This window comes from Theobroma umbraticum, unplaced genomic scaffold, assembly GCF_002168275.2.
Source record: "Theobroma umbraticum cultivar Fairchild unplaced genomic scaffold, ASM216827v3 scaffold_147.0, whole genome shotgun sequence".
Taxonomy (NCBI): domain Eukaryota; kingdom Viridiplantae; phylum Streptophyta; class Magnoliopsida; order Malvales; family Malvaceae; genus Theobroma; species Theobroma umbraticum.
In genome coordinates, this window is record NW_018397259.1 from 5,056,662 (window position 1) to 5,073,836 (window position 17,175).

General features: G+C 32.9%; 2 protein-coding genes across 2 annotated transcripts in view; both read right to left on the reverse strand.

Moving 5' to 3' along the window:
* The window catches only part of LOC110414949 (uncharacterized), a 5,948-nt gene extending 1,466 nt beyond the window's left edge, over positions 1-4,482 (reverse strand). Inside the window, exons 1-7 of the mRNA XM_021426366.1 lie at positions 3,892-4,482; positions 3,465-3,560; positions 2,555-2,665; positions 2,154-2,463; positions 1,661-1,751; positions 592-925; positions 20-168 (exon numbers count right to left, since the gene is read on the reverse strand). Of these exons, the coding sequence (XP_021282041.1) occupies positions 20-168; positions 592-925; positions 1,661-1,751; positions 2,154-2,463; positions 2,555-2,665; positions 3,465-3,560; positions 3,892-4,263 (1,463 nt within the window). The 5' untranslated portion in view covers positions 4,264-4,482. The remainder of the gene's footprint in view (positions 1-19; positions 169-591; positions 926-1,660; positions 1,752-2,153; positions 2,464-2,554; positions 2,666-3,464; positions 3,561-3,891) is intronic.
* A 911-nt stretch (positions 4,483-5,393) lies between these two features.
* On the reverse strand, positions 5,394-10,211 carry LOC110415469 (4-coumarate--CoA ligase 2). Its single transcript, XM_021427135.2, has 6 exons — positions 8,978-10,211; positions 6,622-6,820; positions 6,382-6,527; positions 6,235-6,302; positions 5,995-6,097; positions 5,394-5,876 (listed from the first exon to the last, which is right to left on the reverse strand). Exons 1-6 carry the CDS (start codon positions 10,061-10,063, stop codon positions 5,754-5,756), a joined length of 1,725 nt encoding a protein of 574 aa, XP_021282810.1. The 5' UTR covers positions 10,064-10,211; the 3' UTR covers positions 5,394-5,753.
* Positions 10,212-17,175: the final 6,964 nt, after the last annotated feature.

Genomic DNA, 17,175 nt, shown 5'->3' on the forward strand with positions numbered 1-17,175 from the left:
ACTAAATGGTGTCACTTACTCGCACAAAAATGCATCTGCTTCATCAATAAAAAGCAACAAGCCCCTCTTAGACTTCTTTGCCCAGTCAAATAACTGGTGTATCTTTGTAACTGCCTGTGGTCCCAGTGGAGCAACATCTCCACCCGTCATCAATGCATAATCTAATCCCTGAAAATTGAAAGAATATCAGAGAATGAAAACAAATGAACAAAAAAGCAACCGATTTCGAACATTTATCATAAACTATTTCAATGTTGTATACAAACATATAAAATCAACAACAGTCAAGTATTGTTCCAGAGAAAGAAAAAAAAAACTTCTCCTATTCAATTTCCTTACTTAATTCACTGTACTTTATATAAATTAAGCTTATAACAGATTGACATGTTTCCAAACTTGCAAAAGTATCCATACACTTGAATGTATACCCAAAATCTAACAGTCCGACTGAGCTGAATCAAGGTGCTCAAAGAAACCAATATGAATTTTTTTAAAGAAACATTCCTTCAAAACAAAGAAATCAACTTTTGCAAATTAGAAGATATATAAGTAAAGCAATAAATGGCATTACGAAGGTGTAAGAGCTCATACAGATTTACGAGCCAATTCTCTTGCAGCCATTGTTTTCCCTGTCCCAGGAGGGCCATAAAAAAGCATGTTCCTAAATGGTGCTTGGTGGGCTTTTGTATTGGCAGTTGCACCAGCTAGCTGCTGAATTCGTTTTTGAAGAGAAGGGTGTAAAACCACATCACCAAACCCATTTCCATTTTTTGAAGATGATATTTTATCGCCAGTACGTGATGGAAAGCTCATAGCACGTGAAAAGATGCCAGACCAAGGGTACTTCCCTCTGGAAGATTCTCTAATAAGTGATGGCTGTCCCAGAATTCTATCCACGTAGCCCCAAATCACCCTTGCACCTTCTCTGCATCAGAGGGGTGGCAAATGTGTAAGCAATTACCCTCACAATTGTGATCAATATATAAAGTGACATTAAAAGTGGCAAATTCTGATAAAAAAATAATGATGCAGGGGTATTGAATTTAATTTCATCAAAAGTTTGAATATGGGTCCTTTGGTTTCACTAAGTCTACATCTTTTTACCAGAAAATAAAGGGAGAATGGAAAAGAATTCTCAAGGAATCTTTATATTTAAAAATATTCCCCACATAGTTAGCTAAAAACCCTTTGGGCAAAAGAATTCTCAAGGAGCTTTACCCCTAAACTCCTTGAAGAGATTTTGTGTGAGATTTCCTGAAAATATCCACAGCCTAAGAGAGAACTCCATAGAGAGGTTACAATATCTAAGAACTTGGTATCAGCAGAATGAGATTTTTTGAGAGACTTTCAGTTAAACCAGAAAAAGGTAATCCCAAAGGCAAAGCAACAGAACATTATCCCACCGCCAGCTACCTTTGTTACAATGCAATGTAAAGAACCAAATGAAAGTTTTTATGGGTATTGAGCAAAGCAAGTAAAAACCACCTTATTTCAGAAACAAGAAATATTCAAGAAGAATAAACAAATCTACATTGACACAAGAATATTTCAGGCACTTAATCATTTCATTAGCATCTTTAAGACAACTCACCAACACCTAAAACATACAGATGGAAAAAAGACACAGATATGCAATCTTCAAGCAAAATCTATCATTTACCTGGTGGTGTAAATGCCAGCAGCAAGAGCTGTCAACCCCCCAACAGCCACAACCAGCTTGTTTTGATCTGTCAAAATGGCTCGCAAACCACCTAAAAAAGAGAGATGTTGTCACATTAAGCCACACCTTATTAAGCAGTAACAGATAAACAAATGGCACTTAAACAACATATCAAAGTCAACATTGAGCTCGAATTCCCTTTCAGGCCATCAGAATAAACATTTAAAATATACCACTGTATTTAGTACAGAAACAAAACCATAGAAGCAACAGAATTAATCAGTGCCATGATTTTCTTCTACTAGGTCAGATTATTAAGAAACTAGACGACAGATAAATGGCATCTACCTCCCCCCCTCAGTAACCAATGTACAATATTTTTGAAGTTACAGCTACATTTGAAGAAAATATTAAAAATGGGAATGTGTGATTTTCAGAATCAAGCTGTTTAAAGCTTCCTACACTATTTGAGTGCATAATATTGAATCAATACCTCCAATATGGTCAAAAGTAGTATTTATTGCAGCAACCCACTTCTCTCTTTCTGCATTTGCACGATCTACAAGGATGCGCCTATTAACTTCTTCAGCAAGCTTTGCTTCATGGGCTCTCCCTTCTGCTTCTGCCATAGCTCTCACTCTGATTGTTTCACGTTCAATCTCAGCTTTCTCCCTCTCTGTTTGTCGCCGCTGTGCTTGAATCTGTTCTTCTGTAGCTCGCCGAGCCTGCTCCTGTCTAATTGCTGATTCCTCTTGCAGTTTTACAAGCTCTTGATTTCTTGCTCTTTGGTATTCATTTTCTGCCTACAATAACATAAAATATTTACATTCTTTCCCATATATGTTTATATATAGTAACAACTTCGTGAATGCTGAAGCATCAATGGATACATGCCTGCATCCTCTTCCTTGCCAATTCATCCTCATAACGAGCCATCTGTGATTTTGTTTGGGCTTGATGCTGAGTTAGCTTCTTCTGTTCATCGTATATTACCCTTTGTCTCTCCTGCCAGCAGCAGGGTAGATATTCAAAAACAATAATAATAAGAAAAATTATATAACCATAACAGACAGTTCCAAAGACAACAAAACATTTGGAAGAAAGTTTAGAAAAGAAAAAGGTAACGTACACAAAATGTAGAATGTTGTGTGCTAATTCTAGAGCCTGGTATTGCTTACTGTTTGAATGACCAAAGCCTATAAACCCCAAAGGCCATTTAGTTTAATAAATTACATTGCTATCTGTAAATAAATAGGGAAAAAATAAGACTACAAATTTCAAAAGGACATGCTCCTGCAGAGACACGTTTACATAGCAGAAAGGAGCTTCACATGGAAAAACTTAATATCCGTTCGAATAACCAAAATTTCACCAAGGATATATGGAGAAGCTCAAGTAGAAAATCAAGTTCAAGCCTTGCAATATTGACTTAACCACAAATAACAACACAATGTAATACCAAAAAGCTCCACAGCCCAACTAAACTACAGGAATTAAAAACTAGTTGTATCTTACCGCAACCTAAAACTCCTACTAACTAGAGGCATTTCATGTACAATAAGTCAAAGGTGAATAAAAATACGAAGAATTGTCTGGTTAGAACTCAAATGAGATTCCAATGCTTAAAAGAATTAAAAGGGTACAACAAAACTACGAAAATCACCCCAAAAAATCCAATCAAGCAGATTAACCTTGATGCTATTAAGGAACAACACTTGCAAATTCAAAATTAACCTTTAAACCACGAACCATTAATTAATTAACCAAGGTACTAACATCAAGAGAATTTCAGTAGGGATCTTACAGTTTCAGCTTGGGCTTGCATTGCCTTAAATTCTGCAGCTTTTTCAGCCAACTCGGCCTGCCTTGTCTCTTCTTGCTTCTTCATAAGTTCAAAAGCCTACACCAGCAACAAGCCATTAGCATCAAATTCTTTACCACTTTTAACAAAACGAATAACCAAAATTGCAGAAGATATATAATTACATAAATCAATCCTCCTCATAAACTCAGAAAAAGAAATTCCACAACAATTGACCCAGCAACTAAACATTAAAAAAGCAAAACATTTGCATAAACTTTTGATTAATCCCAAAATCCCTTCAAAACCCTTCTAAAAACTAAAGAACGAGATAAACCAACTTTCAAAAACGCCACAAAAAACCCAAACCAAATCACTAGAACAACCATTTAAAAAAAGAAAAGGCAATTTTGCTAGCTAAATCTGAAACCTTTTTGGCATTAGGGGAGCTGCTGATTTCCCTCAAGGCCTTAGCCCCTCTCTCCAAACCCTCAGGATCAAACCCAGCAGACGACGTCCTTGGATTATCATTCCTAACCCTAACACTCCCAGAAGCCTCCTTATCAGCAGTCGACGCCGGTGAAACAGACGGTTGCGACTGCAATTGCCCAGAAGAAGACTGAGGAGAACCTGAAGAAGGAGAAGGAGAAGGAGAAGGAGAAGGAGAAGAAGAAAATAAAGGGAAATTAAAGGGTCCATCGGAAAAAGCAATGTTGTTATTGGTTTGGGATAAAAGAGACGAAGAAGAAGCAGAGGCTGCTGCCAAAGCTGAGATTAGCCCCATTGCATATGTTTTTGCCATTTCTATTTTGAACAAAAAAATGTTAGATTGGTTTTTAAGGTTTTTTTTTTAAGAATAAGAAAGATTTTGCTTATTTATTGGCTTGAAGAGCAAGAAATTTGAGATAAATTCTCTCTTTCCATTAAAAAAAATTACAATAGAAAAGTTTGTGGAAAGTGAGAAAGAGAGAGGCAAAAATAGAAGAGAAGGTTCAGGGTTTTGGTAGGGTTTGTGCTTAGACTGAATTGGCGGTTTTGACGGCTGCGTTTTACTTTTTTTCTTTTAAGTTGAACCGGATTCCGGTTGAACCGGGTATAGAACACTCCCAATCTCTAATTCGAGTGCTTTAGGCAAATAAATTCATTTTATTGCCATCAAAGGTAACCAATGTCAAATGATCTTAGTAATAAGTCGTTAATATGTTTAGATTTTTTTTTTCAAATAGTAAATGATATGCAGTTAAATGAATTTGAATTATTGTATAATCATGTCATAATCATTCAATTCGATATAACTAAAGAATTTTTTTAAAGTATAATCTTTGGTGATGTATTTAATTAGAAAAAATTCATCATTCTTTTTAATTAATTGTGTTAAAAAAAGTCATCAGTATTATTATAATGTGCCCAAATTAATTTACTCAAAATTGTCTACATTCATAAATTAATTGATGAATAATATTTAAATGGGTTAATATTTTTAAGAAATAAAACAAAAAGGAACATTACTTATTTCATATGATACCAAAATCTTGACCTTAATTGGACAATTGACATAAACGATCATGTAACTTCTTCCCTAAACAGATTAGGTTAAAGTTGAAGATCCTTCACATGATTATTTTACTTATATGTTTTTTTCCCTAATTATGTTACTTTTTAATAAACATTTTTTTTTAATTTCTATAGTGTAATTTGACATTTCAATACTCCACTTTAATTATAATTGAATGGACATCATACTTAAATAGTTGAATGCACATCTCTTTTCTTGAAAAAAATAACAATTTTATTTAATATTAGATAGTGTTTTATAATTTTATTCAAATTTTAATATAATTTAAATATCTTACAAATTAATTGAATTTCAGATATGGTATCTCAAAAAAACAAGTATCTATCCATTTACAACTCTAATCACAAAATGTGAAATTTTTAATAAGGAAGCAATTCAAAGAATAATTTTTTTTTCTCTTCTTTTTTCCATACAAAAGAGAACATTACAGTTGGAGCTCCCAAGTTAAAATGTCTGTCTAGACCTTCCAGTCTTATACAGGCGACGAGAACGGACTTGATTCCCTCTTATTTCAAGAATACGACGAAACAAATTACATTACGAGCATGGACCAATTTGAGACAAAGAAAGAAACAACGTAATACAACATAGGACTAATGGCAAGGATTGTGATTTTGTTTTGTGCATCCAACAACTCTTTTTCGGCACATTAAGCCCACCCCGAAAATCACCATGGTTGCCTGACGAAGGCCAAATGAAAATTACTGGAAGAATTTTCAAGGCAGGGTAGTGGCGGCAGCCAGCTTGGCTCTCAGATCTTTTCTCAGTATCTTTCCTGCTGGAGACTTGGGAATTGCATGAACGAAGTGCACCTTATGCAATTTCTTGTAGAAAACCACCTGTTTTGGCACATGATAACAAAGGGGTTTCATTACTTACAACCATGAAAGGGGGAAATGTTTCTTCTTTTTTTTTTTTTCTTTTGTTTCTCTTTGTAAGGAATTAGTGAAACATTACCTGTTTAGCTATGAATTCTTTGACGGCTTCTTCAGTAAGTTCAAACCCATTTGATCGAACCACAAATGCAACAGGAACTTCACCAGCAACTTCATCTTTTTGCCTGTTTGAGTTGCATATTGTGTGAGTTGGACTAAGCGTTGGAAAACCATCCAAAAGTATATCTATATTTAGCAATTAAGAGAAACTATATATATCAGCTGTGAATGAAAGTGAATTAAGCAAGTGGAAAGCACATACGGAACTACAGCTGCATCTGCAATTGATGGATGGCTTACAAGGAGGGACTCCAGCTCAGCTGGTGGCACCTAAACAACAGGCAAAAGAAATTAATGTTGCTGCTGCCAAAAGTTGAACAATAAAGAAATTAGTTGGGGAGAAACATACTTGGAAGCCTTTGAATTTGATGATTTCCTTTACTCTATCAACAATGAAAATCTCATCATCATCATCCACATAACCTATGTCACCTGTATGAAGCCAACCCTCCACATCTATGGTAGTTGCTGTGGATGAGGTATCATTCAAATAACCTGCAATTTGTGCATGAAAATGTTAAGACGACCAGGATTTTTAGAGACCAATTTCATATATAGATCAAACAGTTTTGATGATATATTTCTCAACCTTTCATGATTTGGGATCCGCGAATGCAAATCTCGCCAGGTTGATTGTAGTCAAGGGAGAAGCCGGTTTCAGGGTCAATGACCTTAAGCTCAGCATTCCTAACCACTGTGCCGCATGAGCCTGACTTGGTTGGGAATGGCTGCTTTGCAAATCCTAGGCACATGGATAGAACTGGTCCAGCCTCCGTCATTCCATACCCCTATGTTTGTGAAAAAACAAGTAGTCAATGCATTGTACACAGTACAGTATATAATCTGCATGATATTTGCTTCCTAGAAACTGGGAGCAAACCAATGAATATGCCCATAATTGGCATGCAGATTATTGGGCTTATAAAACTTTTGGGTCGAGACCTAATGAAGCCCGTACTACATGAGGGCCGAGCAAATGACTTGTAGATTTGATAGATTGTTGGGACTTGGGACCTCCAATCAGCCCACTAAAACCGCCTCCAAGTTGATGGTGGAGACTAGTCAGTAGTCAAGTATCGGTGAAGGAGCCTTTTTGAGAAAAAAAAAAAAAACTCTTATATGGTTCACTATTGGTAAATTTCAATTAAAAATGATGGATTTGTTTAGGAATTGTATTTGTAAGCAAAAAAACATTATCATTAGAATTTTAAAATCTAAAATCTCTATTTACTTCAGGGAATTGGATAAGGTCACAACCTAAATCATACTCTGTTTTCATTCTCTATTTTTTCCCCTTCTTAACATAACTCCGATGCTATTGCTAGCTTTCCAAAATACCATTCATCCTCTGATCTAATAAAAGTCCTTTTCATGAAAGACACAAATGAAATGAAAGCACAAGGACTGCAGACCTTTTTGTTTTTTGTTTTTATTCATTTTTCCAGGGTACTTTTCTGATGGTAATTTGGGTGTTGGAAGCAAGGGGACCCTACCCACTCTTGGCTCCAAGCTCAACACTAGAAATATTTCCTCATCTCGTCAGTAAATGCTCTCAGCATTGATTTGCATTCCTCAGAACTCTGAAGAAAAGACCACTAAATGCCACCCAGATATGAAAAAAAGGCCCTTTTGAATGGGACCTTATGTTTAGTTCAGACTGACCATGTTGCCATTTATGCCCTTGTTTTTGGGATCTTGCACATGAGTTTGGGGCAGTTTCCTCCTCCATTTTCCCAAGACTTTGGGGCAGTTGGGATCCTTTTATCCTAGGTCCATCCATCATTATCATCATTATTATATTGATTATAACCATTGACCCTTTTAGTTACCCAACTGCCTAAAGGAACTACAATTTCCTTGTTCTAAAAACCCCTTTGAGACTATTTGATGATTTGATTCTTTTTACAAGCTAGAACATTACAATGATATAAATAACAATGTTCCTAGGAAGAAAACAGACAGTGCCAAGAGTATCAACATAAGAAACTTGAAAACATATACATTAGTTTTTTTCTATGAAAATAAGAAAGAAAAATACCATCTACTCTTGTAAGTTTAGCCAAAAGGTTAGTGGGCGTAAATCTTCTAAGTTATAGGAGCTACTTTTCATACACATTATTAGAAGGAAAAGGGGCATTGAAGCATTAATATAAGACTAAGACATCCTGTTCCTAAGGCTTATTTAGTTGTTAAATGGTTTAGTCGCGCCGCACATTCAAGCAAGAAGATTATCAAACATGAATTGAAATGTTTTCCTCAACTTTAATTTAATTCAGGGGCACGTAGACATCAATTGGGGGGCTTCCTCTCATCTCCAAAAGAGGGCGATGAATCAATGGAGTCATGCGACTGACATGAGCTCTGACTATTCTCCAATTTTTTTGCTCGTCAACTTTAATTTATTTTGAAATACTATTTATCACTTGTGTTAATTTATTTAGTCTAATCATTAAATAGAATCGAAATTTAGAGACCAAAAGCAAGATTGAAATTTGATAAATACAAATGGCATTACTTGATTCGAATTAACTCATTTAACATATCTTATATGTAATTATTAATTTACAAATAAACCGAAGTTTAAATTTGACATTAATTTAAAGTAGTGTAGAAAGGCATTTATCGTCCTAATTTCTTTTCGTTACATTTCCGTTAACGTTTTAGAGGATACTTTGATTCCTTAAAAAAAAACCTACGTTTCAGTAGTCGAGTCCTTGTCGTTGACATGTAATTTTTTAATTACCAAAATACCCTTGATTTTCTCCTAAAATATCAAAAAACCTCTACTTCCTTAACCCGCCCAATTCGTTAAACGGAAAATTGTATATGTAAACAATAAATAAATAAAATAAAATAAATCTCGTTCTTAATTTGATGAAATTATCACTCTCTTTTTGCATGAACTTCAGTTAGGAAATGCATTCGACAAAAAAACAACTACTAACCTGACCCAAAACGGCTTGAGGAACCCGTCCCCTGAGAGCCTCTTCAAGCTCTTTCCCGAGCGGGGCTGCCCCTGAAAGCACCACCCTGATGGAGCTCAAATCATACTGAGCCACCATCGGATTCTTAGCCAAAGCCAATACCAACGGCGGCACCACCGCTGCCACCGACACCCTATGCCTCTGTATCAGCTCCAACAATGCCCCTATCTCAAACTTCTGCATTAACAGAACGGCAGCTCCAGCTCTCAAGGAACACAAGAGCACGCTGTTGAGTGAGTAAATGTGAAACAAAGGCAAAACACACAAGACAACGTCGTCATGTTTCAAATACAGATTTGGGTTCTCTCCATCTACTTGCTGAGCCACGCTCGTGATCAAGCTTTTGTGAGTTAAAATGACTCCTTTCGGTAATCCTGTTGTTCCTGAAGAGAATGGTAAAGCTACAGGGTCATCAGGGTCAATGGAAACTTGAGGGATCTCGTTTTCATTTGCCTCTGATAACACTGTGAAATGTAAGCAGTTTTCTGGGGGGTCATCGATGGTGATCACCTTGAAATCTTCGCCTATTTTAGGGAAGTTTTCATTGTTGCTGGTGTCTTTAAGCTTGTCAACGTATTGGGATTGGGTGACTATGAGTTTGGCTTGTGCAGCTTTGTATTGCTTGAAGATTTCTGTTGGTGTGTAAAAAGGGTTGGCCGTGGTGGAAACTGCTCCTATCATGGAAGCTCCCATGAAAGAGAAAACGAATTCAGCACAGTTTTGGAGAAGAATCATGATGACATCTCCCTTTCTGATGCCTAAATTGGATAAACCAGCTGCTGTCTTCCGTGCAATCAAGTGAGTTTCGGAGAAAGAATAGGTTTTTCCGGAAGATCCAGAGATCAAACATGGTTTATCAGGGAAACTCGAAAGGTTTTCGAAGCAGTAAGTATGGAGAGGGAGGTGGTTTGAGATTGGAATGTCAGGCAACTTCGACCTGAATACGTGATCACCAGTAGTTTCAGAGGAAGGTTTTGTTGCTGGAGGAGACAAAGAAGGAGAAAGCTCTGGCTTTTGGGGTTCAACAGGATCAGCAATGGATATCATGGTAATAGGCTCTGATGGGGGCGTGTGTGTTTCTGTTTTCTTGTTTAATTTCTTCTTTGATTTTGTTGGGATAGTATTGTTTTTGGAGAGAGGGAGAGGAGCCCGGAGGTGGGTTAGAGGGAAAGAGATAGGAAAGGTTAGAGTAATAAATAAAAGAGAAGAGAAGAGGGAGGTAGGTAGAGCATATGGGTGAGACGGAGTGGGTGGGTCTTAGAGGGTGAGGGAGAGTAGAGCAGCAAAGCATGCCCATCTCACATTCAAATGGACACCAGACACCCACAGCCTTCTTTCTTCGTCAAACCTCCCCCTTTTAACCCTACCTACCTCCCCAGCCCCTCCCCTTTGGGCTTTTGGGCCCTTTCTTCCTCTCCAAAGATCTTGCCTTACGTCGGTTATGCTACTGCCACACCCTTTCTTTGTTTGATTACTTCCCACTTAGTGTAGGCTGTCCAACACGTGGAACATTTGTCTTGGTTTTGGTGGGTTTTACCACTTGTTCCCCTCTGTGTTTTTTTTTCTTTTCCATTTTAGACATAAATACACGACCTTATCCTAGCAATTAGAATCAGTGGAGAGCTCAGGTTAATTAAGTGGAGACGGGGGACAATATAATATGTACGAAAATAATATTATAATATGTAAGATCAACAATTTTGGGGGTTAATATATATATATATATATGTAATCTTTTGAATTGGCCTAATTTGCAAGATTAATATCGTAAGAATTTGAGAACTTTAGGGGAAGGACATGCCCCTATCTGGTCCTAACTACCATCCGCCTTGAAACTCTAACTTAGACACCTCAAATTCAAGTCTTAAAGTTTGGTATTTGATCTCTAGCATAAGAGAGAGATGCGCCTTCAATTCAGTCTAATTGTGATTTTTTCAAATAAAATAGTTTCATTTTGACCATTTGGTACTTGGAATACTATTTGATTCAAAGTAATAATGGTTTAAAGTAACAGGATAAAGCAATAATATTTTAATTTAACATAGATAAAGTCATAAAAACGTCTATACTGATACCTGACCAATTAATCTTTTGTTAGGTCTGTGGTCACAAATTGTCCAAGTCATTTTGTTGAAGAGGTATGAATAAAACTCTTAAAACTCAAAAATAGATATTAGCCTTTCATCACATAATAAATATCTTTGTTAGATTTGATCGGGAAAGCTTAAGAAAGTGCCACAAACATCTCATAGCATTTGATTTGTCTTGTGGAAAATTAACAACACTAAAATTGAATTGTTGCTCAACAAAAAGGAACTTAGGCTTTCTTTTTTCTTATTAAAGTTAAATTTTGTTGTAATATGAATTTAATCTATTTTTGGTTTTTTTTATGTTCAATGTTAAAATAATAAGAAACGTAAATATTTGGCTGAATATAATAGGCATATGTATCTTGCTCAAAGGATTAGATTTATATTACCTTGCCCCTATTAAAAAATTAAAATAAAATATTTTATTCAATTAATCATGAAAACTTTAATATTGACTATCTCGTAATAGTTTTATACATTATTATCTATTGGAACATTTTAAATTTCACAAATCATATAAAACAAATTGACACATATCACATTAAAATATATTTATTAAAATTAATAGATAAATAAATTATTTAAAAATATATAATGATTGTCTAACTTTGATTATAAGATTAAAAATCTTATCATTAACCTACAGAGTAATAATTTATTAGGTAATTGATTTGGTTTAGAGATAGGCAAATGTAGAAATCTGAAAAAAAAATTATTAATTAACTTAAAGGGTCGGTTGCTTATATTTCACAAATTAAATTTGTGACAGCCCACTAACATCAATGCCCTTTAATAAATGTCACAAATTTTTTACATTTACATATGCACCCTCTTCATCTGAATAAATCAATGAGTCAAATGCTCGGGTGCTATCCATTCCATTTCCATTTCATTCATCCATTTCTTATTGGTTGAATTTAAAAAAAATACATATTAATGGTCCAATTTTTAGAAAAAAAAAAAGATATTTCAAATTCAACTCTTTCAATTAGTTTTCAATTATTGGAGGAAGATGTATGCTTTTTATTTAAATTAAACTCCGCATAGACACTTTGTATTATAGTATTTTCTCATATAATATTAGGTTTTTTTCAAGATTTTATTTGTCAAAAAATAATCAAAGAATTATGTGAGAAAATATCATACCACGATATAGTGATGAAATCCAGATTTCATGTTTGGGAGACGAAAATAAAAAGTTCAATGTTTATAGAGGTGAAATTATAAAATTTTTTAAAAATTAAGGATGAAATTATAAATTTTTTAAAAAAGACAAAATTATAAGATTTTAAAACTTTGAGGGATGAGGGCTCTTACTAGCCCCCCTACCTCCTCCTCTGCCACAATGTATGCTTTTTATTGAGGGTAAACTTTACATAAATATCTTGTGCTATGGTATTTTCTTATATAATATCAGTTTTTTTTCTTAATATTTTGCTTGTGAAAAAAAATACCAAGACTATATATGAGAAAATGTCATAATACAGAAGATTTATGTGAAGTTTATTTTTTTATTTAATTTGGGTGTAATATTCAAATGCGTTAAATATTTGACCATCATGACCATGTTTAACTAGTACAATTTTTTACCAAACAAAAATAGTACCACTCTCGATCATGTCTAAGTAGTACAGTTTTTTACCAGAAGAAAAAGAAGTACCATTATGACATCATGATGTTACAATCTTATTAGTTTAATCTGACTTTCCGTTAATGTTGTTAATATTAAGACTTGACAAAGAAGTTTTGAAATTTTGAGATTTTAAATTAAAATCTCTTTATACCCAAGTTTTGTCAAATTTTATGTTAAATTTATTGAATTATAAAATGATCGATTAATCAATTTATTTTTAAATTTTTTGTATAAAATTTAATATTTAACTTTAATTACAAATTCCTACTTCTATATATTATTTGGTAATAAAAAAGAAAGAAAGAAAGAAAGATCCTGCAATCAATCACCATCGTAGAACTAGCATCCAACTCATTAACACGAAAACTTGTTGGCTACCTAACCCAACTCTTTTGACCAAACAAGAATTCATCAGAGTTGCTACCTCAACTGTCACGTTGCCCACGAAGTTCTATGTTTTTAATTCTTTCATAATTTTCCAAATTAATTGTTCAAACCCTTTAACATCTTAATAAATCATTGCCACGAGAAGCAAATCAGTATGAATTTTTTAATTAAAGAAATGAAACATTAATATATTATAAGAGTTTAACGTGATTTGATCTATTGATTTGTGTCCATCAAAAAAGAAAAAAACCCTTTATATATAGAAATCATTTGTAATTTTTTATTTTATATATATTATATAATCACAAAGTATCACTTCATATCATACTTATATTTGAGGTTTATAAATCCTTAGTTGAAGTCATATACTATTCTTGTAAATGGGAGAAAGAATCGAAGAATATTGCCATTGAAATTAAATAGATAAAGTATTTTTTTTTTACTACGAATGATAAACATGGCACATGCTTTTCATAAACACAACACATATATATAAATTTTTGAAGGTTGGGATGAAGGAGCACAACTCTTTTTTAATTATCAACCATGTGCTATTCATGGGTAACAAATTTATTTATGTTGTGAAATAATTTTAATAGTAAAATAACCCCAAGTAAATAAAATTGGGTAAAATTTCATGGCCCAATAGAAGAAGGTTTATCGTGCTCTAAACTTAATCTTATCGTCTTAGGTTAAACTCTTATTAGTACAAGAGAAATTTGTTCTCACAATTAAAGCTAAGTTTTCCTTTTTATATATATATATATTCTTTCCTCCATTATGGGAAGTACCTAACATTTACTTTTCTTTTTTGAATAGGGGATTGCTATTTTTGTATTTTTTTTTCTCTCTCTTTTCCTTATTACTTACTATTTCGTAATCCAACTTGTTAGAATTCAACTTATCCAAAAATTTTAGTCGAAAGAGAAAGTGGAGGAAACAAAACAAAGAGATTGTGTTCGTAAATAATATAAAATTCAATGATAAAAGTGCCACGTCTCTTAGTTGACTTATTTAGAGTTTAACATTTCTCGATTTGAATTTTTCACAATTAAATTTTTAAGACAAATATCTAAATAGAAATCAATTAATAATGCATAAAGAGTTTTTATTATATTTTTATGATTATGATACTTATAATTTAACGAATATGAGATTTTAATTGAAAATAAAATAATAATAAATAAAGAGATTTTATTATATTTAGGTGTAATACTCAAATAAGCTCTTAAACTATTTAAGAATATTCAAACAAGTCATTATTATTTTATTACGTTTAATCAAGCTCTCATATTTTTATTTTGAATCAAATAAACTTTTATGATTAATAATTGACTAATTATCATTAGTAAAAATATCATTTATAATTTTATATCTACCTGGTACTGACATAATATTGATATGAAAAGTGAAAAATATTACATGATCATATTATCATATCATGTAAACATGTATTAATATATACCAATATGTCACATTATAATTAATTATGATATTTTAACATGTCACATTGTCATGTGACATAAAATAACAAATAATATTTTGATTAAGTAAATTATTAGTCATAAGAACTTATCAGACTCAAAATAAAAAATATACGGGTTTATTTGATTCAAAATAAAAATATAAGAACTTGATTAAACGTAATAAAATTATAAAAACTTATTTAAATCTTTTTTTTTGTATATTATGCCTTATATTTATGTGTCTAAATTTACCAGACATATATATATATATATTTAATCACTGTTTCAATACTCACTGAATAAAATGGAATCCTAGTCAATAGTAGGCCTAACCTTTTTGAAGTGGCAAAAAAATAGAATTAATGCCAAGGAAAATGTTATTGATTTGAATCAACTGGCAAAGCCGTTTATTGTCCGTCCGGCAAGCTAAGCGAACTCTAACCCAATCACCAACTTGTTCAACACTACTCAACAGAGAAAATCTTCATTCATATTTTCTAGCCAACCACATAGACTTGAAAAGGCACCCACCTTTCATTTTAGAGTAAATTTTAATTATTTTGAAAATATATATATATATATAGTGCCTTTTTCTGCTTAATCACAATTCAAAATTTAGCTCAAAAATTAATATTCCAGTATCTTTGTATTTCAACTGGTACAGCTAGTAGCAGTAGTTCACAAGGTTATGCCAACTTGAAATTATTTAAAAAAGGAATTAATTTTGTTAGAATTATATAAAATCAAATAGCCTTAATTACTAGGACACTTGGAAGAACAATTTTCTTTGATGATAATAAAACACCAGCATAGGCACAGGTTGTAAAGCAACATGGTAGTAAAAAACAAAAGAAGACATGGTGTTACAAAGGTGGATTTTGCATTCTAAGATTGTTTATTTCGTTGGACAGATAAATCGTGGGATATACTTCGGATCTATGTATCTTACATTTTATCTTTCAAGCATAATACATAATAATAATTGAAGATGAGAGGCCTAGAAAGTGGAGATATATGCACAAAAACAATGAGATGTAAAAGGATTTGCTAATAAATTGTTCAAGCTTAATTAGAATATTGTGATTAATAACAAACCTTGCTATGCGAGGTTGTGGAAGCTCGCAAAAGAAGGCTTGCCTCCTTAAACTGACATTCTAGCTTGAATTTTAAATTTTAAAAGAAAGTAAGATGTTTTAGATTTATGGAGTAGTTACTTATCCTTCAAGTTGGCACCTTCTTAGTAAAGTAGATATTGAGTTCTAAGATTGTTACGTGGGCTTATTTTAGAATTGAACACTTTTCATTTTTTTTAAGCATGCTAATAATAAAATTTAAGATAGATGAAGAAAACATTAAAAGAAGTAGAGATATATGTGGAAAAACAAGAAGATTGGAAAAAGATTTGCTAAGACAATTTAAAGTGTTAGATTCCTACTAGGAAAATAATTTCTCAAAATCTAAAAATAGGAGAGAATAGTTTTGCAAAAAACCACAATCAACCTCTAAGATTTCTATCTAAAATTTTTTTACACAAGTAAGTTTCTTTACAACAATATCTTTTCTTTTTTATATAGTTTCTCTTCTGCTGCTATGTTGCATTGAGAAAGGAAAGAAAATTTTTTTTTTTTATTATTACCAGGAAGGTTTTTTATTTTATGTGTGTGTTTAATGATTTGTGTGTGTATATTCTTATCTATTTTTTGATTGGCATAAAGATAAAGATAAACAAACAAACACGGAACATTATTATAATTTAAAGGATGTAATAGTGCGTAAGTAGGAATGATAATGCATGAATATTTATATAGTTGTTTGTTATTCATGCTTGTAGGAAATTTACTCTTTCATCTTATGGCCAAGACTCATTTTACGTCAAAAGTTTGCTATGGTGAGCCTGATTGAAAAGAAAAGAAAAAATACTACTATAGCTTCTCTTTTTAAGAAAATGCGAGTAAGGAGAACTGGTAAAGTTCCTCTTATGCTTGAAAATTGAGATGATGGCATCATCATTGGCATTGTATTTGTAGTGAAGTTGCTCCAGAGATAAGGTGTCCCATCCTAAGAGCATCAATATTGAAGTTTAGATTTGAATACGGTGAATTCTCACTTTTTGTCACTAAATTTGAATCTAACTCACGATAAATCTAGGATTGGGATGAATAAACAGAGAAAGTTTTGAAGAATTCCGCCTAGTAACTGCTCTCAACAATGGTAGAGTCTTTGATGCTATAAGAGCCACCTTTAAACTCCACCATATTCATAAAGAAACTAGAATTGAAGTATGACACACTATACTTGCAAGATGGAGTACCTTTTCGCATGTTATAGTTACTGCTTAAAGAGAGTTAACTTTTACTCTTAAAGATGTGCACATTCTTTTACAACTTCCTTGTGTTGAAAGAGATGATTTTCATTCCATCATACTTTATAGGGAAAAAAAAAGTATCAAAGAGTTCTTTGTAGACCTATTTAAAAGCCAAATTAAAGCTTCCAAAGTGGTGCATGTCTTTAACTAGGTAGGGCTCTCCTATAAGAATCAATATTAAAAGAGAGAATAGTGCTCTTAAATATCCAAATCAATCT

Bases quoted from the DNA above. Each gene is read 5' to 3' on its own strand.
- LOC110415469 (XM_021427135.2), bottom strand. From the start codon at position 10,063: ATGATATCCATTGCTGATCCTGTTGAACCCCAAAAGCCAGAGCTTTCT. The intron at 6,528-6,621 runs GTTGAGAAATAT...CACAAATTGCAG, and splicing joins CGGATCCCAAATCATGAAAG to GTTATTTGAATGATACCTCA. The intron at 6,098-6,234 runs GTATGTGCTTTC...CAACTCAAACAG, and splicing joins GCAGATGCAGCTGTAGTTCC to GCAAAAAGATGAAGTTGCTG.